This window comes from Penicillium argentinense (assembly GCF_028826775.1).
Source record: "Penicillium argentinense strain IBT 30761 chromosome Unknown utg000011l_segment0_segment0, whole genome shotgun sequence".
Lineage (NCBI taxonomy): Eukaryota > Fungi > Ascomycota > Eurotiomycetes > Eurotiales > Aspergillaceae > Penicillium > Penicillium argentinense.
In genome coordinates this window covers 1,333,292-1,355,601 of record NW_026622670.1, presented here as the reverse complement: position 1 = coordinate 1,355,601, position 22,310 = coordinate 1,333,292, and the positions used below count along the sequence as shown (strand labels likewise).

The window sequence follows — 22,310 nt, the reverse complement described above, 5'->3', positions numbered from 1 at the left end:
TCTAAATACACTAGGACCCTTACCCCAAATGATCTTCCTGTTCTGAACTCAACTCATGTCTACTGCCCAAGAAGCTTGCCTGAAGTTGAGTTTTCTGATGGATGGGTTGGTAGTAAGGGAGGGGCTCCGGCGGAATTAATCGCCTGTATTAACGAAAAGAGACTTTGGAATAGTGCCATGATAAAAATGGTAGACTTGGAATCTCGCGAGCTTTCTCTAGCTGAGGAGCGCTTTCTATTGGTGTTGTCCGGCAATGAAATCCGCCGGTCTTTCGGCCACCGTGTAGATACAAACCTGCAAATGTGCCGATATAGTAGTCGGAAGCACACTCGCATCGACTACTCGTAGGCCTTTAATGCCATAAGCTCGCAATTCGGTGTCCACAACCTTTCCCATGGCACAGCGGCCGCCTGGGTGGAAGAAGGTAATCCCCATGCGCCGAACACGGGCATCCAACTCCTCGTCAGTGGAATCAATACGAATTGAAATCCTTCAGGTGGAACCTCACAATCCAGGATATCCTTCAGGGCCTCCGTCTCGGTATAGACGCGGAGGGCTGTTTTCATACCAGCTCGCGTCACCACCCGATCTATCTCAGTGGCGTAGTAGTTTGGATCAACAACAGGGGAATCCAGTGGGTTCTCTGAAGCCAGAGACTCTTCCTCGTGAGGTCGGGAGCATGCCAAAAACCATTGACGTAAGATGCGCTCCGTCCATAGGAACGTCCATTCCGGCAACGGCTGCACCGGCCGGGAGGTAAAGGCATTTTGCGGGTCTAGAAGATATTTGCTGGATTCGTCTGCACCATCAATGGCCCTTCGGATTGTTGCAGAATCTAGACCATCCAATATCATCCAGTCGATAGGGAGGCCTAGTCCCATGGCTGGATTGCTGAGCAGCGTGCTCATAAGCAATCCATGCTCACGGCTCTTCAGTTTCCAGACCACAGGCACGGCGAGATGATCATGGAAATTGCGACCGACTTCTGGAGAATCAACCAGCTGCACAATGCTGTGTTTCTGTAGCTCACTAGCTGGTCCGATACCGGACAGAAGGAAGATTTGTGGACTGTGATAGACACCGCAGGAGAGAATAACTTCTTTCTCGGCGAACACCCGCCGGCCATCTTCTAGCTCAGCGCCATTCGGCGTCTTCAGAAACAATAATTCTGGTGACGCGAGCTTTTGTCGCAATATCAACACCCTTGATGTTATAGATTCGGTGGGTAAACTGCCTGCGTCCTTGGTTGTAGTTTTCAACCCGCTCAGAGAGGCCGAGGGGATTGCCGCTGTGGGAATCAGGATTGTAAGGAATGCCAATGCTTTCCCAAGCGGCTCGCATTGGTTCCCGCAGCGGATATTTACGATCAGGATGGCTTTCTGAAACCGAAGCCGTATGGATCACACCTGTGCCACTTTCGCGCGATGAAGCTTTGCGCCTCGTCTAGGTTCGCGCTTCGAGACTCCGTCTTAAGGAAGTAGGGAAGGAGCAGATTGTAGCTCCATCGATCATCCCCAACGATGGCTGCCCATCGGTCATAGTCCACTTTTGCACCTCTTGTCCAAGAGCCATAGTTGATCGGCGGACCGCCACTGAGAGCTTTCCCCCGGGGCCTGGTAGCGAGGGCATCCGTCGAGATTTGTTTGCGGGACGGTCCTTAAGTCCCAATCAAGCTCGGAATGGTGAAGCCGGACTCCAGCCAAAGGTTTGCCAGTAAGTGGATGGTTGATTTGATCTTCGCCGGCTTCGATCAGTAGGATCGACGCCGAAGGGAGTTTCTGCTTCAGGCGGGATGCAATAGTGCACCCAGCCAGACCACCACCGGCGATGACGTAGTCGTACGATGAGGGGTCCATAGCCGAGTTCATTCAAATGCTAGAATTATCAGAATTGTTGGTCTCGTCCAAGAATAAAGGAAACTCCTGATAGTTTATAGGTAGACTTGGGTCTTTTCGCCCCGTTTTGTTTGGTCTTCCCAAAGCTTGGAACATCCGCGGCCTTGTCGGAGACAACTAATAAAATAAGTCAGAAAGTGCCAAAAATGAGTCGTAATGAGTCGTCTATGGTGAGATTCGAACCGTTAATGCATGTATTTTCGGTCATTGGCACCCGGAGTTGGTCGTAAGCCCCAGAGTGTCCCACGCAAGGCTATCCATTGCCGCGGATTACCAGCTCGTATACTCTAATGATAAGTCAGATCAAAACTGAGACGAGTGATTTGTGTGCATTCTGACGGGAAATGCGACGGTACCCTATAGGTGCCCTGGACCTGGGGTGGGATTAATTGTGTTGTTGCGGGTGCCGCGGAGTAAACAACGATGACCTCTGGGTCTTCCAAAGGCGAAGGCGGACAGCGGGTCTCAGTCCCCCCAACTCCGTCGGATGCTCCCTGTCGCTCCACCTCCCTCTCATCAACAGTCACCATGTCGTCCAAGAAGATCGAGCAGTGGGAGATCGAGCGGTATTGGGAGATTTTTGCGTCGCTCGCGAATGGCCAGCCCCGCTTGAATAGCTCTCAGGCTGCCTCCGTGCTGCGCAACAGTCGGCTGCGCGATGACCAGCTCGAGAAGGTCTGGGACATTGCCGATGTCGACGGCGATGGAGAGCTCGATTTCGAGGAGTTCTGCGTCGCAATGCGCCTGGTATTCGACCTGGTCAATGGCGTGTGTATCCCACCTCACCATCCCCCGCCCCACGGAGCACCTCGTACTGACGCGACGGGACGCTTGGGAAACAGGAACTACAAGAAGTCCCCCACGCACTGCCCGACTGGCTTGTTCCAGAATCCAAATCACACCTTGTTCATGCCACACGGGCACTAAGCGGTCGCCCTGAGCAATTCGAGCGGATAGATGACGAAGATGATTCCCTGGGTCTCAAGGATGGCTTTGAGTGGTACATGAAGCCGGCCGACAAGGCCAAGTATGAGGAGATCTACAGTGCCAACCGCAACCCCCGCGGCCAGACTACCTGTAAGTACTCGAGGTAGCAGCTGCGAGGCCGTGATCTTGCTGACAGCGGTATATAGTTGAATCCCTACAACCTCTCTACGACTCCCTGGACGTCCCCGACACCGATGTCCGCTCCGCATGGAACCTCGTCAACCCCTCCGTCGCACCCGCAATCAACAAAGATGCCACTCTCGCCTTCCTGCACATCCTTAACTACCGACACGAGGGATACCGCATCCCACGTGCCATTCCTGCATCCCTGCGAGCCTCCTTCGAGAGCAATCAAATCGACTATCAAATTGACAATGCACCAGCCCAGCGTTGGGGTACCGAAGGAAATGTCGAAACAAGGAGCGGGCGCAAGGCCAAGTTCGGAGATAGCTATCTCAGCCGATTGGGCGTTGGTGGCAAAGGCTCATACCAGCCCAAGGGCACAGACTTCAGCGAAACCGTCCAAGACGAGGAGTGGGAGAAGGTCCGCTTGCGCCGAGAGCTGGCAGAGATCGAGGCCAAATTAAGCTCCGCCAACCAGGCTTCCGATAACCGACGCGATCAGCCCCGCAACGATGGCCGGCCCAACTGGGTTCTGATTAAGAAAGAAGCACTTCAGCTGTTGGAATATAAGGAGCGCGAGCTTCGGGAGCTGCGGGAAGGTGTTGGTCGGTCGAAAGATGGACAGGACCTGGAGCGTTTGAGGGAAGATGTCAAGACCGTTGGAGATCAGGTTGAAGGACTAAAGGCTCATTTGGCTCAGCGCAAGGAGACTCTTGCCGACCTGCGCCAGCAGATCGAAGAGGAGAGGTCTCGCCGATAAGCGGTCGCCTGATGCCCTTGAATCGGCGTTTCTCCCCCTTTTCCTTTCCCTGGATCATGTTGATTGCATCTTTGCTCTCTTTTCTATGTATAGCCATATTCCTGGTAGGAGCTGCAGGCGCTCAAATGGATTTTATTTATGTATGGTCAAGAAGTCTGTAAACACCTCTATTGTACAGAACGATGTAGGACGCCACCAGCTAAAGCGGACATTCGAAATCCAGCAAAAAAGCAGAAAAATGTGACGAGAAGACGGTCACCACCCGTAATAGCACAAAATTTCATATCCAGTGCACTCAACGCCATGTAGAGGAAGTCAACAATCATTGACTCGTGCGGGGAAACGCCCCTTCCCAGAGAGGCCCCCCAAAGAATTATGTAGTCTACGCCATGAGGGTCTCACCACCGTCGCGCTTGGTCTCCACGGCCACAAATGCGTGCCCGGTTTTATCCAAGCCCTTCTCGGCCCGCAAATAGGCCTCCTCGCTACGATCAGTCAAGACCGCAAGTTCATCGTCTGAGAGAATTGATTGGTCATTCAGCTCGAAACGCTCAAATTCATCCTCCCCGAGAGCCTGGCGCAGGTCTTCGAGCTCATGCGCGTTGGCACTGGTGTCAAGCAGAGAACGGAATTTCCCCTTTTGAATGACGAGACGTTCAAGACGGCGCTTGGAGTCTGCTTTTTCAAGCAGAGTTTGTTCGACAGTGCCCTTGGTTGCAATTCGGTACACGATCACAGGTTTCTTTTGACCGATACGGTGAGCACGGTCCTGGGCTTGGAGATCTTGTTGAGGGTTCCAGTCCGAATCGAACAGAATCACTGTGTCTGCGGCTGTAAGGTTGATACCCTGTCCGCCGGCACGAGTGCTGAGAAGAAAGATCTTATGAGACTTGGTGGTATTGAATGCCTTGATTTGCTCCTGCCGATCGGCCTGGCTCATGGCTCCGTCGATCCGACAGCAGGGCCAGGATCGCAGATGCGTGGCCCATTCTTCGATGATACTCAACTGAGTCTTAAATTGAGAGAAGATCAGGACTTTATGTCCCTTCTTCAAGAGAGTGGGAACTAGGCGGTCCAGAAGAAGCATCTTTCCAGAAGCCGATACAAGCGACTCGTCTACCTCCGAGGACTCATCAGTCCACGGCCAGTAGAAGTTGTGCGGAGAATTGCAAGCTAACCGAGCCTGCAAGACAGGGTTTTGCATCTTTTTCTGCGAGATTTCCTTCTCTGTGAAACAGGTTAGCATACGTTTTGGGGAACAGAGGTGGATCTGAACGCACTCGCAAGTTTCATTGTCTCGACTCTTGCATTCTCCTCAAGTTCCGTATCGCTTGGCTCATTTTCCTCTTCTTCAATCTCGATTCCCTGATCCAGCAGGCGCAGTCTTTTGTCGAATTCCCTGTCACCCATCTCCTTGTAGCTTTGTGGGCCTCGACGTCGGCGACTAGAGCTGATAGTGTTGGTGCTGGCACTGATGCCACTACTAGGAGTGGCAGATTCGCTAGAGCGCATGCTCTTGTTAGGAGTATCGGGCTCGCTGCTCTCACGCCGTCGCTTTCGGCTCGAAGATCGAGAAAGCGTTGGGTTCTTTGCAGTCAAGCGCTCCAGGGCCTTTGTTTCAAGGTACTGTCGACCAGTCCCACTGAGGATCTCCCGATAGAGTTCCTTTTGCTCGGATGTGAGGGGTGCGTACAGAATGTACTCCCGCTTCTTCGGAAGGTCGGTCTCAACGTCTGTCTTAACGCGTCGGAGGAGGAATGGTTTCAAGATGGAATGCATAGTAGAGACAATATTGCGTTTCCTACGCTCCACGACCTCTGCCTGTCCGTTGTCATCCAAGACAGAAGAAAAATCAAACCAGCTCTCAAAACTGTTTAGATCATTGAACACTTCGGGAAGAAGGAAGTGTAACAATGACCACAGCTCAGAGATATTGTTCTGCAGCGGCGTACCGGTAATCAGCAGCCGGTTGGCAGAGTTGTAAGTCATGAGCTCCTTGATAAGGCGGCTGTTCATGTTTTTCAGGCGGTGTCCCTCATCCTAGAGATTTGATTAGCAAATTCACGGTGAGTTTAGCCATAAGGAGGACATACCACAATGATGTATCTCCATTGGTACTTCCCGAGAAATTTCCGGTCATTCATACATATCTCATACGAAGTGCAGATGATGGGAAAGTCCATATCTCCTTGCTTGCGCATTTGCATGTGCTTACTTCGCAGCGACGCACGCTCAGCCTTGGACCCATGATAAAGAACGGTATTAAGGCTAGGACACCATCTGTTAAATTCGTCCACCCAGTTACTCACGGTACTGAGGGGCGCGGAGATCAGGAAAGGACCAGAGACTTTGTTCTGCTTTAAGAACGCAATCATTGAGATGGCTTGGACTGTTTTACCCAGTCCCATCTCGTCCGCAAGAATCCCGCAGAGGCCGTTCATCCACAAGGTCTTCAGCCATTCGAGGCCCTCAAGCTGGTATGTCCGCATCTTGCCACCAGTCACTAGTGTCGGCTGTCGAGTAGCAACCAACTCTTGTTCACCGAGAGCCGTTGGCTTGGACTCGTATTCATTCGCTGCCTGCTCCAGGGCTTCCTTTACGGTAGGATTATCCTCCTTGACCTCCACCTCAGCCTTTTGAAAGTAGCTCGAGATAGTATTGACACCCGCAGTGCTCTTTCTCGGGCGTCCCCTCCTCTTTGGTGCTGGAGCCTCGGCGCCCGTTGAGTTATCTTCCACTGGCAGGTCCACTCCGGAAGTTCGATTTCTCGTCGCACGCCGGGTGCTTGTTTCCTTGTGTGGCTTGGCTTGTTTGTCTTCGGCCGCAGCTTGTTGGCGTTTGATGGCCTGCTGCCGAGCTTCCTCCTGTTGTTTCTTCATTTTGTCCGACATGATGGCGACAAATACCTATATTGTACCCGCTGTTAGAGAGTGGTCGCAGCAGACAGGGTAGATAGTAGCAGGAATGGCTAACCGAACTGGTCTTTAGCAAATTAATCAAGGCCTTGGCCTTGTTGTCCATACCCTCAGTATCCTCGGTTTCATTCTCGGCCGATTGACCCTGTACTTCGTTTCTCTCGTTTTCCGAGACTGCTTTCGTTTCGGCGCTCGTGAGTTCGGTCATCGGGGAGGAAGGTATGGTTGACTCTGGTTGGAGAGTACCGGCGCGGGAGTCAGTCGCTGTGACTGTCGGAGATTCTATGGCCGACATTGTGGCTATAAGAGTTGCTTGCAAGCTCTAGGAACACAGCTGGAAATGTGTTCACTATGCGAACAAGATGTTAAGAGACCGCGGAGGTCATAGAACGTCACTCCCAGGGATGAGCAGTCTCATCCAAATCAGGATTAGGCGAGCTTTGTTGGCTGTGGTCTGGTGGAGAAGGCGTTCTTAAAGGACAGCAATCCGGGAATTTCGAGTATCACCGCCAACTTGATACCTCGAAGACTTCACAGCCGTGTTGTGGATTCTGGTGCATCCAGCAGGAGAAGCCTCTCGGCGCGCCGCCGTCGCGGATTTTCGCGTCGGCGCACAGACCACGTTTAGATTGGCGGATGCCGATCGATCGGGAAGGCCGCCATGTCATGTGCTTTAGAAATAATTCAGTGATACCCTAACCCTACAACTTATGTACTCTGGCATGCGTAAATCTGAGGGACAAGTAGGCGCATTATAATCGATACACAGGAAAGAGATCCATAGCTTGATAGATAGATGTCGTTGGTTACTTTACCTTCAAGTTACCTTGTTCAACCATACATGCATGATCCCTGCGCAAATCCACAGTAGACTCAAACAGATGTCCACAATAGATTATGTGTACCTTAAGGTAACTTGACAGCATGGATCGCACATAGATCCGGTCCTGCTTCAGTATTGTGGTGTATTCCTCAACATCTTGCACAGTTCAGATCTTCACATCTTGCATCCTTGGGTTCGTCAGTGTCTGAACTCGCTCAGTTCAGATCTTCACAAGCTGTGGTTTTTGTCGTTTGGATCGTCGCGACAGTTCGTATCGAGGTTTAGAGATTCGTCCATCCAGTCATTACACTCAAGATATTCGGCGCGGACTTCATTCGAAACCTCTTGGCCAGTGCATTCCTGCGGTGCTTGGTTGCGTTTCGCGTTAAACGTATCCTGACACTTCTTAAGGAATCGATCAAAGCCGAAGTGTTCAGCAAAGGTATCATTCAAGACAACTTGATAATTTGAATCTCTTTGGCTCGCGCGAAGCTTGTGATCCTCGATGATATCTCTTGCGAAGTTGCTTAGGTCATTCAAATGGGTGGGAAAATTTTCGGCACTCGTGGGTGATTTGTCAACAGGTGCTTCGACAGGAATTTTGTTGAGAGCAATTTTATTGACAGGAACTTCGTTAACAGGAACTTCGCTGAGTTCATTCGTGCCTTGAAGTTTCTTCTCAGGCTGCTTTTCAGCTGCCTTTCGCTTCTGGGCATATTCGGCTCTTGCCTGTGCAATTTGCCGTTCATATCGCGCCTGAGATTCAGCAGGGCTCAAAGACCAGAACCCACCCAAAGATCGCTGGAGCGGGCCAGAGCAGGACTCGGTGTTGTCGTGGCCCCCACTGCGTGGCGGCTTGGATGGAGTGCTCTCGTAGTCGCTCTCGTGGTCGCTCTGGAAGTCGCTCTGGAAGTCGCTCTGGAAGTCGCTCTGGAAGTCGCTCTGAAGGTTAATCAAGAGAAGAGGCATGTGCTTCTTTGCTGCCTTGATTTTTTTCTTTTGCTTCCGAGTATTTTTTCCAATGATCACCAGCTCGTCGAACGATTGATCACGGTAGCCCAAAGATACCCCTCCGTGAGAATCGCGGGTGCTTTCCTGTGGGTTCGAAAACTTACCTCGGACAGTCTCCCTCCGATCCTCATCCAGCTGATACGCAGATACATAGAGATCATTTGCGAGGGATGGCAGGTCAGGGGAGGAAGACGTGTCACTAGATGAAGAATCAGGAAAGAATACTGGCTTCTTCGGTCCATCATCGTGGGGCGCATTATCATGGGGCGAATGCCAATTTGGCATCCGGTGAAACCACTCAAAGATACCATGGATCTGGGATGTAAGATAGGGAGCATTACGAGCTTGTTCAGCCATAAAAATTTCCCATTTACCAGCCAGGCTTGGATTCAGATTGCGCTTCCGGAGATACTGTCTGGCCACCATCAAATCTCCATGACGGCAGAACTCGAGCTTTGGGACCGCGTCTTGCAAGCTGGGCTTGTGTGTGATTTCTTGGACTCGACGAAGAACCGGTTGATAAGGGACTTCCTGATTCTTCAAACGAGCGTCATCAAAGTCCAACAAATACCCCAGCTGATGCGCTCTCATCTTAGCCAGATGTTTGTCTTCCCTGGCAACTTGTCGTTTGCGTGAGCCCCGATAGTAAGCAAGCTTGTTACGCTCGTCATGCATAAGACCGAACTTGTCACCCATCACCTCCCACTGACAGTTATTGGTAGCGCAAAAGTTATCGCAGATCTCCAACTGGAGTGTGGGAGACACGTCGCTCCAGGCTGGATCCTCCATCTATAGCAAGCGTACGTTAGAATCAAGTCCAAGTAAGTCATCGCTTTCATGAAAGCACCGGAGTTTTAAACAAAGGCTGTGCAGGCTCACCGTTTCTCTGAAAACCGTCTGGCGAGCCATCAGCTCTTCATCACTGTCCGAAATGCTGAGGTTGTCTGTAAGATCATGATCGGCGTCGCTTGCCGACATTCTCGACATATTGTTCTCATAGATTGGATTGGATTGGCAGTTACTCGCTCCCCAGTTCACAGTGGTCGGCTTCTGAGACTCACGAACCCTTCGATTGAACGGGGTCTCGAGGTCAGACCAGTCAGAATTTGGGTATGTTGTGGGTGCCAAAGTCGGGTCATACTCGATGAAATTTCGTCGAGGAATCGCTCTGGCTCTCCGAGGTCGATTTACTGGAGTAGGATCTGTTGTATCACTAGATCTGGGTTGCTCCCTGGCCGTGTGCATAGATGTTAGGAGATTTTTCACGGGCACTGGCGTTGCGAAATCGGATTCGCCATACCTGTTCGGCACCTTAATCTGACGACGAAGCTGTCGGCCGCTAGACATTTTGAATGTTTTCTGAACTAGCAAGATTGGTTTGTTGCGTCGGTCTTCCTCTCGGTAAGTGTAGGACACGGATAGACACGCCGGGTCCGTAGGTTACGGATGCGGCTCGAAATTGTGGTCTTGACAGCGAAGATAGAGGAATAATTGCTGGAAACCTTTTGTTGTCGTAACCTGGTCAGGGCCGAGGCCGTGGAAGAAAGATCAACAGTCAGCGCAGATAGGACGTAGGAGCGCACCTGAGTACGAGGCCACAAAACAACTCCCCACAAGCAGGGTGTCTGAGGACTGGCTCTGGGGGGTTCTTGACAGATGGTAAACAGATAGGAAATAGTAAGGCTCTTGGAGCTGGAAGAGATGCCTGATGGCAGTGTTGGGGTAATGGAAGAGTAGGGGATGTTCGATGGGTTGATAAAGTAAAGGAGCGGGGGTGGACGTAGGACGGAAAAGGGCGAGAGGAGAAATGAATTTAGAAACATGGGAGACCAGGCAGGGTATTGCTGCCTGTTGCCTTGAAACTGAGGAAGAGCGCGAAAAAAGAAAGGAAGGTGCGAAGGTGCGAAAGCGAGAGAAGGTGGGCGGGTTTTGGTACTACTGAGTACTCGGGAAACAGCAGAACAAAATGAACGAAACTTCGAAGGGTCTTCATCAGCTGTAAAGTTACTGTCTTTTTGTGTTTTCTTAGTGGGTTGGGAGGCTATACAGTTGTATTCAGTCGTAGCTTGTTTGGACTATGAAGCCCTTATTTGTAAGGCGGAGTTCCGGTTTCTGCGCTCTCACCGAAGCTACCGAGGCAGACGCAAGTTATCCAACAAAGCTAGCGACAAGGTAACTGGCGAGAAAAAGGCGTGTCTAAGATTAGTACCTATTTAACTAGTCTAGAAAGCCAAAGCAAACGGAGGTTAGATGGGTATTTCCGCAATAGCATATGGACCCTAATACGCCGTCATAGCGAAATGGAATGTCGCAACGAAGATTCTCCAGGCTTGCGTGTAAATAGATACATGCTCGAGGACCGAATCATAATAATTACTCTGGGAATTAATACGATCGGTAATCTTCCTGCGTCCGCAAACAGGCACTCGACCAGCGTTTAGCCAAACCAGAACATGCCGCTAGAATCCCACTCTATGCCACCCGATCTTGAAAAGGCGCAATCGGTTTACGCTCCAGAAGCGAGCCAACGTCGTCATCAACATCCATTTCACCGTTATCCATCTCCATCTCTTCATATTGGCGATCCGCAAAGCTTCGTTTCTTCGCCAGGAGGACTGGAGGTACAGGTGGAGGGGCAAGTGTTGCTGCACTAGCTTGACTGTGTGACCGCTTGGCTTGTTCGACATCACGCTTGGCTGCCAGAATAGATTCAAATGCAAGCAAAATGCGCTTCATCGGGTCTTCAATTGAGACGCAGAAACGGTGCTGCTGGACCATCCGTGCCGCATGTACCGTATCCACGTTGAGCATGGCCATGACATAAGCGATGATTACACCAGCAGAACGCTCATTGCCCGACTCACAGAATACGAGGACTTTCCGTTTCTGAGACGGGTTGATTTGGGTGTGTTGTGTCCCGTTCCGATCCAGATCTACCCCCGCAAGGTGGTCATTGATGCGCCGAATTGCGTGTGGGAATGCGGAGATCAGCTCTTGGTTGTCGAGAACATCGATCGTATCAACCTGGATGCCGAGATCTGCAGCAGCTTTGTCGCCGGAGACTAGACGCGCATTGGCCGAGTGGGTATTCCGAACTCCGAGGAGGAGTGTAAATCCATGAGCGCGAAGAGAGTCTCGATCACGTAGGCAAGACGATGGGCCCAAGGCGAGAAATGGGAAAACAAACTGTAGCTCGCGGCGCATATCGTATTTCCATTGCGAGTGCGTGAAGCGGCGCGTGAAACCATCAAGCTGGGCAAGGCTGAAAAATCCGGGGCAAATGAAATCACCTTCGGTAAACTGATGGGTGCTGGGGTTGAAGACCTTCGCATCAACCACAACGGTCTCTTTGTCATTGTCCTCTTCGTTTGCGGCCAGGAAGTATCCTAACGCAGAGCTTAGACCGATGCCTTGACCTGGCCCACTTCCATGGTGCCTCGGAATTGACGTGTATTCCTGGGTGCGAACATACTGGTCTTGCCAGTTCTGCGTCTGCGCCCCAGTCGTTGGAGGGGCTCCCGACATGGTGGTTTGAATGTTAAGGAAGGATGTCACGAAGAAGCACGAAGCAGTTTGGAGGGATGAGAGATGCAATCGAGACCAAGATTCTGCGGGCACTTCTCATTTCCAGTTGGCACGTGCGCGGCTTCCATACAGCGTCTTGAAAGTAGAAGGAACGACCGGTCAAAGGCAACCAGCCATTGCCCGCCGCGTTGGCACTGCTCAACACTGAGCTCCCGCTTTCCGTCTGTCTTTCCACCGCAAGCACGGGATCAATTGCTGGTTCGAATGGATCAGTCCGCCTTCAATGCCAGTGGGGATGCGAGTGTTTCGCAGGCTGTGAGGGGAGGTTGGATTTAGGTCGATCGTGGCTTAGGTAAGTCGCGTAGATCCCGGCGTCATCCATGGTCCACTCACGACGAGCAGTAAACGAATTCTCCGAGGTGGCATATGCCAATTCTCATGCTAATTATTTGGCCTGTTGGAATTTCCTATAGTCTAATGTTGACAAGAAGGCAAAGGACTTGGATTAGTTGTTTCGAAGATTCATGATCCTTCGAGTCTGAGAAATTATACATCTGCACACGGCAGAACCTCGGAAGACATCCTACCTAGGTAGAGCCCTCGATTGTGAGGCACCAAGCATGATAACTCACTTCCAACCGTGCGAGGTGCAATATCAAACTAGTTTGTGATATTATCAGATGGTGATATCGCGAACGAAGTATTATTTACGAGCACATTTAGCTATGGTTATCAGGGGGGTTGACAGTGGTTCTTGGATTGCCATTTCTTTCTTTCTCCCCACCTCCCGACAACCTCCAAATCTCGATTTTATCGAATTATGATGGTTAAAGGAATCTTCCACTGCTGAAACCTCCTGTGGAAATAAAATCGGGGGCGTATACGTGCACGTCTTACTAGAGATATCCAATATCACACTACGCCAGTGTAGTAACACTACCCATTACTATATGAGTATTTGAGTATCAATACCTAGTGTGATATGCTGCGTAGAGCCCTAGCTCACGTGCTCCCATATCGCGCCCATTGCAATCGCATTAGTAATAGGATGCGTTAGAGACACAGCTTTGGGCGTCACATTTAGAGCGATTTCAGATTACACTAGTGTACACTATGTATGATGATATATACGCGCTTCCAGATTTTGATTAGATTCGCAATCCCACGGTGTCTTTCGTTGATAGAATAACGTTTTATATCATGATTTATTGGGGACTATGTGAGGGATGAGCTACCTGGTAGACACTGGAATCGAAAGCTTGCGTCTCCTATCCTGCAGGGACTCTGACATAGCGTAGGACATATTTCCCGAAAATTTGCATCTGATCTAACAAGAACGCGAAAATTAGGCTTTGAAGCCTTCCAAGATTGGAAGAAGTAGACTCAGATACTGAAGAGCCTTCCTGGAGGCTATACAATCTCAATAAAAGTGGTTTAGCACAATCTTGGTCAGCAGCATTCAAGCCGGCACAAGCAAAACCAAGACACCATGATCGCGTAACACCTCGGATAGAAGGAGTGCATGATTGCAAATCAACGAGGGCCTCAAATCTCTAGTAGACTCCATATAATCCCCAGCCACTTAGTTCTGGACCGAGTCGCGACTCAGCCCGTCCCCAACAAACCCACCGTCCGAGCACAGCGGCGACCAAATCCATCTGAATTGCGCACCCGATCAGGCATTTGCACCACACCGTCATCATAACGCAGCCTTGGCCCCATTTCCTCTTGTAGATTCCGTCGGGAATGACAGGCGGAGTTTCTCCTCCTAGCACCGTGCCGGTGCTTCCTAGCGTCTTGCCTCCAAGCGGAGTCACGATGACTTTGATGTTTGTCAGCGCGGATGCACCTCGCCCGTCATGAGTCACTCGTATTCCGAGGAGGCCGGACGGTAGCCTCGTTGAATCGGAAGTTTCTGGAGTAAGCCCGAGTTCGAGGTGAGGCTACGGATTGTTCGTAAAGAAACGGGTCCGCAGAGAATGGGGGCCAGATACCTGAGGTTCTCAGGTTGGTTGCCTGGGCCCCTCCATGAGGTGTGGCTGGGTGTTTTGATTGCCTGATTCTGCCTGATGATCCGCCAAAGTATGCAACGCGACTATTGAAAACTCATGAACAGCAACAAAAATTCAAATTATCTCATTAGATACACGTAGAAAAATTTTCAAGGTGCAAAGGCAAAGTGTGACTGGCACAACTTGGGCCAGTCTTGGGATCCATATTTTCGATTTAGAATTTTTAGGGAAATAAATACTAGCTACTAGCATAGAGCTGTTGAAGCCACGATCGGCAGGAATAGAAACAAGCGTTGGAAATGACGAGATTATGACAGGATAATAAAGATTGAACAGCAACGTACACCTGGGTATATGAGGCCACCCAAAATTGGCAACCTCCACTGCAAAAGCTGGAGCAAGAACACCGCTTGACCCCTCGGGTGTCAAGTACAAACAAAACGCCATGATCCGCATCGACATTTGCTGGTCGCATTAGCGAAACCAGCTATTCGCCGAACCCAGATGCAGGAGGGGGAGAGGAATGAATATAGAAAACCAAAGGCAAGACCCTAATTCCTCTTTCCTTGCTTGGGTGAACGCCTGCAGAATGCGACAAAAGAAACGAACAAACACAGAGAAGACTTTGGCAACTAAGGATTAAACTGGAGGGGCGGCGGCCTGTGGAATAGGAGGGATGGTTTGCGAGAGAGGCTGTGACTCAGGCTCCGGAGCCTGGGTGAGTGATTGCTGGAGGCCAGCCACCACCCGCTCGAGTTCCTCCAGCCGCTTGTCCTTCTCCTGAACCTCGCGGCGGAGACGCTTTAGCTCATTGTGCATATCGACGCCGGTCTCCTCGGTCTCCGGCATATCTCCGTTGGGGGAGTCATGCTTGCGCTTGATTCCGGTGGCGGGAAGAGAGTTGGAACGAATGCCCTCGAGTTCATTGGCGCGATCCCAAGCCATGTCCGCCATGATGGAAGGACCGTCGTCAGTGTGCATGTGGCGGCGGCGAAGATGTTCTCGCAGGTTCTCCTGACGTGTGAAACCATTTCCTGTGCTGCGGTTACAATCGCCATACGGACACATTAACGGTTTTTTCGCATCAGTGTTCTTCTTATGAACTTCACGCTGGTGCCGCAGGAGACCGCCTGAGTAGGTAAAACCTTGGATCTTGTCGCAGCCAGGCTCGAAGCATTTGTAAGGGCGGTCATGTTTATCCATGTGTTTGCTACCATAGGGTTAGCATTTGTTGGGACCACAATCTTGACGCGGTCTAGGACGGGGCAATTATACGTACTTCCATTCACACGGACGGCGAAATGTTGGAGGGGCGGCCTGGCAGTCGGGGTGGTCGCAGTATATCTGGCCTTCACTGTTCTTGGGAGGATCGCGGTCGCGTCGAACGGACAGGCGCGGGCGCGTTCCCTCGATGTGGTGGAATCCGGCCGGCGAGGCGAGTTGTTCGTTCATTCTGGCAATTGAGGACAAAGACTCTTGGGCAGAGGCAAGGACGGAAGCAGCAGTTGCACCGTGCGGAGCTTCACTTCGCGGGCTAGGATAGTCAGATCCGTCTCCCATATCGCGTGTCGACCCCACACTAAGAGAGGGGATGGTGGATGGAGTGAGGGATACCGGCAAGACGCGTCAACCGATGACTCAATAAACCACTTGGGGGAGGCTCAAGAGAAGAAAAGAGCGATGGAAGGCGTTCGAAGAGGCGGAACTCGTCAAATCAATAAATTGGCGCAAAGTAGGCCGATGGGGAGAGGGTGATATTCGAAGGATATGATGGATTCAAAAGTGCCAAATTTTTCAGGTAGCAAGGCAAACATCCCTGGGCGGCCTGGTATTTAAATACGGTTGCTTGCGTAAGGACCCGCCACTGTGGCACCGGAACTGTGGCGCAGTCAGCGCGCGCTTCTCTCGGTCTTTCGCGGAGTTGCCGAGTAGCTGAAGCGCATGCAAGCTGCAGATTCTTTCTGCAGCAGAAATATTCTATCTACGTGCAGGTTCCTTGATGGGGGGGGGGTTGAGTTGGTTTTGTAATGTTTCTCCACCACGGGCTTGCTCCCCAACCTGATGCGTGTGGCAACGACGAGGACGCAATGACTCACACTAGCTAGCCGAGCAACCCAGCGGTGTCCGGTCTGGTACCAATAAGAAGACAATCATCTGCTGGACTTGGGCCTACAGCAACCGGTTGTCAGGCAGCCATCTCCCGGCGGAACCGTTGCAGGACCAGGCGATCAGATGCAAGATCGCCACGCGTCTGACGAATCCGAGAGGCATCGAAGCTTGCAGGTGTACTTCATGGAATCCGGCCAGGGCTGTGGCGGTGTGAGTCACGGGACCATACACATAACCAGTCTGTCAGGCATGGAATCACGTGGAACGTTAAGCGCGAGCAGGGTTGGCACCCGAAGCATTAGGCACCCACCATTTGGTCCCCCAATGGCCCGAAGGGTCCTATCCTAAGCTGGACGAGTTATACACTGATTCCGACGGCAGCCAGAATGCATGCGGATCTCATGGCTATGCATTCTAAACATAGTGGCCAAGCGCATCTATATTTCTTGTTTCTGCTGCGCAGTGGATACACATTTTCTGGTGTCCAAAGGATACGTACCTTAGGGTAGGCTCCAAAATTCATCGCCACTTGCAGGGCTCTAGGTGCATGGCACGGAATATCATGATCGACTACCGAATACACCAATCCCATACAAGGGGAGAGACATCAAAGCTTCAGCTCGTCGCGTCCGAATCCCTGGGAGTGGTCCACCACCCATCGAACCTCTTCCGCCACAACATCCGGCCTGATCAAATGAACGTTATGGCCACAGTCAGGGAGATACACGAGATGGGTATTCGATGAGAGCTTCAGCTGCTCTTCCTTGAGATCCCGGTCAATCAATGGCCACCGGTCCAGGAGGGTTCGAAACGCCTGTCTCTGTTCAATCGTCCCATTGCCTGCCTCGACTCCCGCCTCGTAGAGGCGCTCGTAGTCCCGGGCACTCTCACAGCGAATCACGCTCACAGGGCGGTTTCCCATCGCCTGAGTCTGAAACTGCTTCTTCTCCGCAAGCGTTCGACAAACAGATCCGAGCAAATCAGCCTCCGCCTGGGCAGCGACAGCGCCTCGCGAGATATCGATGGCACGTTCTCTCCACCTGTCTCGCGATAGTTTTGCATCCACTCGTAGCCCAGTCACCTGCGCCACTTTCAGATCGCCTAAAACAGCATTGATATCGGGGTCCGGGAGACGAAAATAGTCACACTGTCGCTCAGTGGAACCGTCAAGGAGCACAATACCGAGGACGTCATCGTCATGCAAGTGGAGATACTCTCGGGCAACGATGGCCCCGTAGGAGTGAGCAACTAGAACCAGAGGAGGATTGAGCTTCAGTGCTTCCAGAAGGCTGTGTAGTTCCTCTGCAGCAGTAACGGCCGTCGATCTCTGCGGGGAAGCCGAAGGACCCGGCTCACTACGACCGAGTCCGGATCGATCGTATAGTAGGACGCGATAGAAGGGAGTTACTAGCGGTGAGAGGGCTGTGTAGGAGGTCGTAACATCACCAGCGCCGGCGATAACGATGACCAATGGGTCTTGCGGCTTGCGGGGTGGCCCGTCAATAGAGGTGTAAAGACTATGCGTGCCGATGGAGATCAGCGAGGATCCAATATCGATTGCCCAGTTTGGGGGCGGTGCTGCCATGGTGATTCTCCTGGGTGTTCCTGGTTTGAGTTGCGTATACATGCAGTAGGTCCAGATAAAGCGGGGCAGAGTCTAGCCCTAAAGGCGCGGGTCAAGACATGGGGGCCGTTGATCGATGATCCTCAGCCACCCCGCGATTTCTAGGCCACCGCATATGCTAAATTAGGAATCCCACAAATCTTCACTCCAGCGAAAGTAAAGAGTCCAGACAAATTTTAGAGTACCTGTGATTGTTCAATAATCCCAACTAGCAGATAACAGAAACTGATCCTACGTAAGCTTAATAGACAGAGGCGGACGCAAGGCAGACTTTGAGATCTGCCAGTGGTCTGCGCAAATACTATGGAATCAGGTTCTACTGTGATGGAGGGCAAATTGAAAACAAAGTCACGCCGTTCTCGATTGCAAATGGGTGTTAGCAAGCTAGCTGTCTATCTAAACATAGAGAGCTAGAACAACCGAGTCAGGGAGTAGAGCGAATCCCAAAAGCGGCCCGTGAAATCGCTACCGTGCTAATTTGCGAATCGGCAGGGGACAATCGCTTCTTCAGGAATGGGTCCTGAGTGGAATTCGGCAAGTCAATACCAGTTGCCCCGAGCCCACCAACTGCCATGCAAGGTAACCTATGCCATGGCGACAATGATGATACCATAATGGTAGGAACCAAGGGGCACTGCTATCGAACAGATGATCGCTAGATCTGAGCTAGCAGGTAAAAAAATTCGAACACTCCGAGAGGAGTGGAGCGGAAGAGCCTTCATCCCACCGATGTAGATTCTAGATCGGCATACAGGAAAAGGACGGGCAAAAATCTGCTGGAAGTAACTCTGACATTTTATGCGAGACCATTCCCCAAGTTGATAAGAGCGGGCCAGCCTGTTGGAGGTGCCCCAGAGACACAATGACGTTGAGATTTATTCAGTCGTAGTTACCGCCGACCTGGCTAGCAAAGGCAGTGGAAACACTGCGGGCATCGTCATCGTCATGAACATTGAGACCCGGACGAGTCACGCGGATACTGGCAGAGCTGCCGCCGAAAATGCTGCCGTTGTCCGGAATACCGGTGCGATATGGCTCACGACCTCCAGACTCCACGTAGCGCTTGAGACGGTCGGACTGACTGAGACTAGGTTGCTTGCTCATGTCATTGATGCTCAAGCCCGCAAGGCTGACTCCACCCTGATCGGTGCTTCGTCCGTCAATAATGCTGCCAGTAACATCGGATTCAGTAGCGGCAACAGATTCCCCAGCAACACTTGGGGCTCCCTTTGTCCGACTACCATTGGCTCGGCGGTTGCCCGAGAGCGATGGCCACTGATCAGCAAAATTTTGGAACATAGGAGGATATCCGGAAGGCAGGCCGACCCCACCACCCACAGCAGACGAATGAACCGAGGAAACGTCATCCGGGATGTAGCCGACAACCGAGCCCGAATCGTGGTACTCATTGCGTTGGCCGTTACGACCGTTCATGGCGCCGTTGTTTGCATTGGAAGCGTGATTGAAAGGCATCTGGAAGCGCTGGGGTCCTCGGTAGGCCTGTCTGGGCCGGCTGAATTGGATGAGAGATTCTTGCAAATTCGAAAGAGGTCCTTCGACGAGGCAGTGCTGCTCCTTGAAGTGCTGCAAAAGGCTGTTCCACAAAGGGTGCTTGCTAAGAACCTTCGGGTTGCCGACAATAACCAAACCATATCGAGCTCGAGTAAGGGCGACGTTGAGACGACGAGGGTCACTTAAGAAACCAATACCCTGGTGATCGTTGGAGCGCACGCAAGAAAGAATAATGTAGTCTTTCTCTCGACCTTGAAATGCATCGACCGAAGCGACTTCGATTTCCTTGTAATGCTCTTTCTTGAATGTTCCGTTGGCCTGCATGGAGCTCACGATATAGCTCCGCTGTCCTTCGTATGGGGTTATGATACCGATGCCATCCGGCTGGATGCCTGCCTTGAAGAAGCGAGTGACAATCTTTTCAACATTGGTTGCCTCAGTGCGGTTGAGGTACGAAGTTCCCGACGCTGAAATCTCCTCGTTGCCCAAATTCGACCAGAACATCATAGGGTTGTCCATCATGGGCCACGGGAAGTCGACATCACGGCGAAGGCGGTCATGAATGGTGATACCGTTCTGTAGCGATCCCTCATAGAACATGTTGGAGGGGAATTCGGAAAGACATGGATGCATACGGTACTGAACATTAAGGCGGATAGGAGAGCAGCCCAAGATAACAAGGCGTTCAAAGAGAGACTGATTGAGTCCGGCCTTCGCGGCCTTCTTGTTCATGATAACAGGACCAAGCTGCTGATGATCACCGACTAAAACGACTTGCTTACAGCCAAGAATCAATGGGATCATGCACTCGGGCTCAGCGGACTGGGTCGACTCATCGATCAAGACGGTGCGGAACTTGAATTTGGCCAGGCGGGGATCTCCAGCACCAACACAAGTGCAACAGATGACATCTGCATTGTTGAGAATTTCCCGCTCGGCCGAGCGAGTCAACTGCTTCAACCGTTTTTCATCCTGACTGGAAAGCTCTCCCAGCTCCGCCTTCAGCTGGTTCAATTTGGCCAATTCGATGTTGGTATCATTCAAGCGCACTTGCTCATGCAAGGATAGGAAACCAACAGGGGATTCCACATCCTCTCGAGATTTGGCAGTAACTCGCACGGTCTTGAGACCGGTTAAATGAATGCGCTCACAAAGCTGGTCGACGGCAACGTTGGACGGTGCACAGACCAGCACTGTGCCTCCGTTGTTCTTGGCAAGGTGGTAGATAATGGTGGCTGAAGTCACAGTCTTACCAGTTCCAGGAGGGCCTTGAATCAGACTCAATGGCCGCTGCAGTACGCTCTTAACGGCATTGATTTGACTGCCGTTCAGGTCTGGCAGACCCGGCACACTGAATTTCTTGGGAATCTGTGGCTTCATTGGAGCGGCCGCGACCTCATGGCCAAGAAGACGGTGGAAAATGTAACCCGAAACGCTCATCTCGTCCACGGCGAAAGTCTTCATGGCAAGCTGCATGCGGTCAAATGAGGTCGACTTCCAGACATAGTCGACCTTGAAGTTGTGTGTGCATTCAGTGGGCACGGACTTGTGCTCACCCTTGGAGCGCAATTCAATAGTAACCTCATCAGACTGATTGTTCGGAATCTTGACCACGTAGCCAACCCCTTCCCACTTGGAGCGTAATTCACCGGTGTACTTCAAACGCATCTCATCACCGACTGCAAGCTTCACATCACCGAGTTCAAGTTTAGGCAGGACGAAACTCGCCAGATGCTTGTTGTTAAGACCAAGATCCCAACGCACAATCAGGCCATCCTGAGACTGGGACTCCTTCAACTTGCGATCATAATCAGCCTCGATTTTGACAAGAGGGCCGAAAATGTTTTGGTACTGGAAGGCATCATCGTAGCGCAACAAGACTGGTGCGGGTTCATCGTCGACAGCGGTAGCCTTCTCAAGATCATCAAGAGTGGCCTTTGAGTTCTCTTTCCACATTTCCTCCAGTTTCGCAATGAGCTGCGGGCTAAGGTGGCGAGCCCGGAGCTGTTCCTGATCAGTGGGCGCACCCACGAGCCACGGTAAGAATGAGCGGTCCTCAATGAGTGGCTGCCAGCGCGACGTATCCCAGTTCATATCCTTCGACGAGGGCATTGCCGCACATGGCTGACGGCAAAGGAGAACCACCACGGTGTCTGACTTCGCGGGAATGAACCCGAGCAGGAAAACATTCTTGGTACCGCAGTTGTAGCATTCGAGAATGGTATCGCCAAGCGAAGAGGCCGGATGAAGCTGCACTTCCTTATGGCGGGCGCGAACAAGGTGGTTGACGATATGGGAAGAGGAGGTGTTGCCGCGAGCACTGCAGAACCACTTATTGCAGGAGAGACACTTTACCACACTGCTCGGATTGTGGATGCCACAGTAACTAGAAACGAAGTAATTGTCAGCTCTTCAGATCTTACAAAGTATCCGGGCTACTAGGCATAGAACTCACGCGCATGCATGAGCAGGAAGCTCCTTCTCTTCCTCGGCCTGGCCTTTCTGGTTTGGATTAGGCGGGCCATCAACGGTGCTCTCCAAGTCATCCTCCTCCAGAATGTCTGATCCTTCGTCCTCATCGTCGTGCAAGCGCGGTCGGGCTCTGCCAAGGGCGGCCGCGCGATAGTCATCAACCTGGGAATCGTCTGCCAGGCCCGGATGGTAGGTCTCCATGGTGGATCCTAGATTCGAAGTAGGCCCAGGCCGAAGGGGGTTCGAAAGAAGACGAAATCAGTGTGGGTGTAACATGCGCGTGAAGCCTTAGAGGTCTCGGCGTCGTAGGAAATGAGCGTAGAGGACGGTCCGACGGTCCAGTGCAATTCTTAAGGGCCGCTCCGATTGTGTGCTGTCCGAGGGGTAAAGGAACGGGGGTCCTGAAGATCGCACTGAGGTGAGCAAAGCCCAACCCAAATCAGAGGAATGATACTGACAGCAAGCGTAGCTCTTGATCCCGACAAGAGAGCGTGGAAAAGTCTGGGTGGACAAAAACCGCCTCCGCATCTGCTATCCGGATT

General features: G+C 51.7%; 8 protein-coding genes across 8 annotated transcripts; 1 reads left to right on the top strand and 7 right to left on the bottom strand.

Annotated features, from left to right (window-relative positions):
• Positions 1-338: 338 nt before the first annotated feature.
• On the bottom strand, positions 339-1,868 carry N7532_011515 (uncharacterized protein; the record flags this gene model as incomplete). The annotated part of the gene is made up of 2 exons (XM_056624006.1): positions 339-1,379; positions 1,653-1,868. 2 exons carry the CDS (start codon positions 1,866-1,868, stop codon positions 339-341), a joined length of 1,257 nt encoding a protein of 418 aa, XP_056468994.1.
• A 555-nt stretch (positions 1,869-2,423) lies between these two features.
• end3 (cytoskeletal adaptor protein SagA) lies at positions 2,424-3,765 on the top strand (the record flags this gene model as incomplete). The annotated part of the gene is made up of 3 exons (XM_056624005.1): positions 2,424-2,663; positions 2,738-2,972; positions 3,029-3,765. 3 exons carry the CDS (start codon positions 2,424-2,426, stop codon positions 3,763-3,765), a joined length of 1,212 nt encoding a protein of 403 aa, XP_056468993.1.
• Positions 3,766-4,147: 382 nt separating this feature from the next.
• On the bottom strand, positions 4,148-6,975 carry N7532_011513 (putative SNF2 family helicase/ATPase PasG; the record flags this gene model as incomplete). Its single annotated transcript, XM_056624004.1, has 4 exons — positions 4,148-4,992; positions 5,046-5,805; positions 5,859-6,671; positions 6,739-6,975. The coding sequence occupies 4 exons, from the start codon at positions 6,973-6,975 to the stop codon at positions 4,148-4,150; spliced, it is 2,655 nt and encodes an 884-aa protein (XP_056468992.1).
• Positions 6,976-7,731: 756 nt separating this feature from the next.
• N7532_011512 (uncharacterized protein) lies at positions 7,732-9,861 on the bottom strand (the record flags this gene model as incomplete). The annotated part of the gene is made up of 2 exons (XM_056624003.1): positions 7,732-9,303; positions 9,394-9,861. The coding sequence occupies 2 exons, from the start codon at positions 9,859-9,861 to the stop codon at positions 7,732-7,734; spliced, it is 2,040 nt and encodes a 679-aa protein (XP_056468991.1).
• A 1,125-nt stretch (positions 9,862-10,986) lies between these two features.
• N7532_011511 (dual specificity protein phosphatase family protein) lies at positions 10,987-12,039 on the bottom strand (the record flags this gene model as incomplete). Its single annotated transcript, XM_056624002.1, has 1 exon — positions 10,987-12,039. One exon carries the CDS (start codon positions 12,037-12,039, stop codon positions 10,987-10,989), a length of 1,053 nt encoding a protein of 350 aa, XP_056468990.1.
• A 2,651-nt stretch (positions 12,040-14,690) lies between these two features.
• Positions 14,691-15,611, bottom strand: N7532_011510 (putative C2H2 transcription factor; the record flags this gene model as incomplete). The annotated part of the gene is made up of 2 exons (XM_056624001.1): positions 14,691-15,261; positions 15,331-15,611. The coding sequence occupies 2 exons, from the start codon at positions 15,609-15,611 to the stop codon at positions 14,691-14,693; spliced, it is 852 nt and encodes a 283-aa protein (XP_056468989.1).
• A 1,156-nt stretch (positions 15,612-16,767) lies between these two features.
• Positions 16,768-17,745, bottom strand: N7532_011509 (alpha/beta fold hydrolase; the record flags this gene model as incomplete). Its single annotated transcript, XM_056624000.1, has 1 exon — positions 16,768-17,745. One exon carries the CDS (start codon positions 17,743-17,745, stop codon positions 16,768-16,770), a length of 978 nt encoding a protein of 325 aa, XP_056468988.1.
• A 918-nt stretch (positions 17,746-18,663) lies between these two features.
• Positions 18,664-21,969, bottom strand: N7532_011508 (putative regulator of nonsense transcripts; the record flags this gene model as incomplete). The annotated part of the gene is made up of 2 exons (XM_056623999.1): positions 18,664-21,682; positions 21,752-21,969. 2 exons carry the CDS (start codon positions 21,967-21,969, stop codon positions 18,664-18,666), a joined length of 3,237 nt encoding a protein of 1,078 aa, XP_056468987.1.
• Positions 21,970-22,310: the final 341 nt, after the last annotated feature.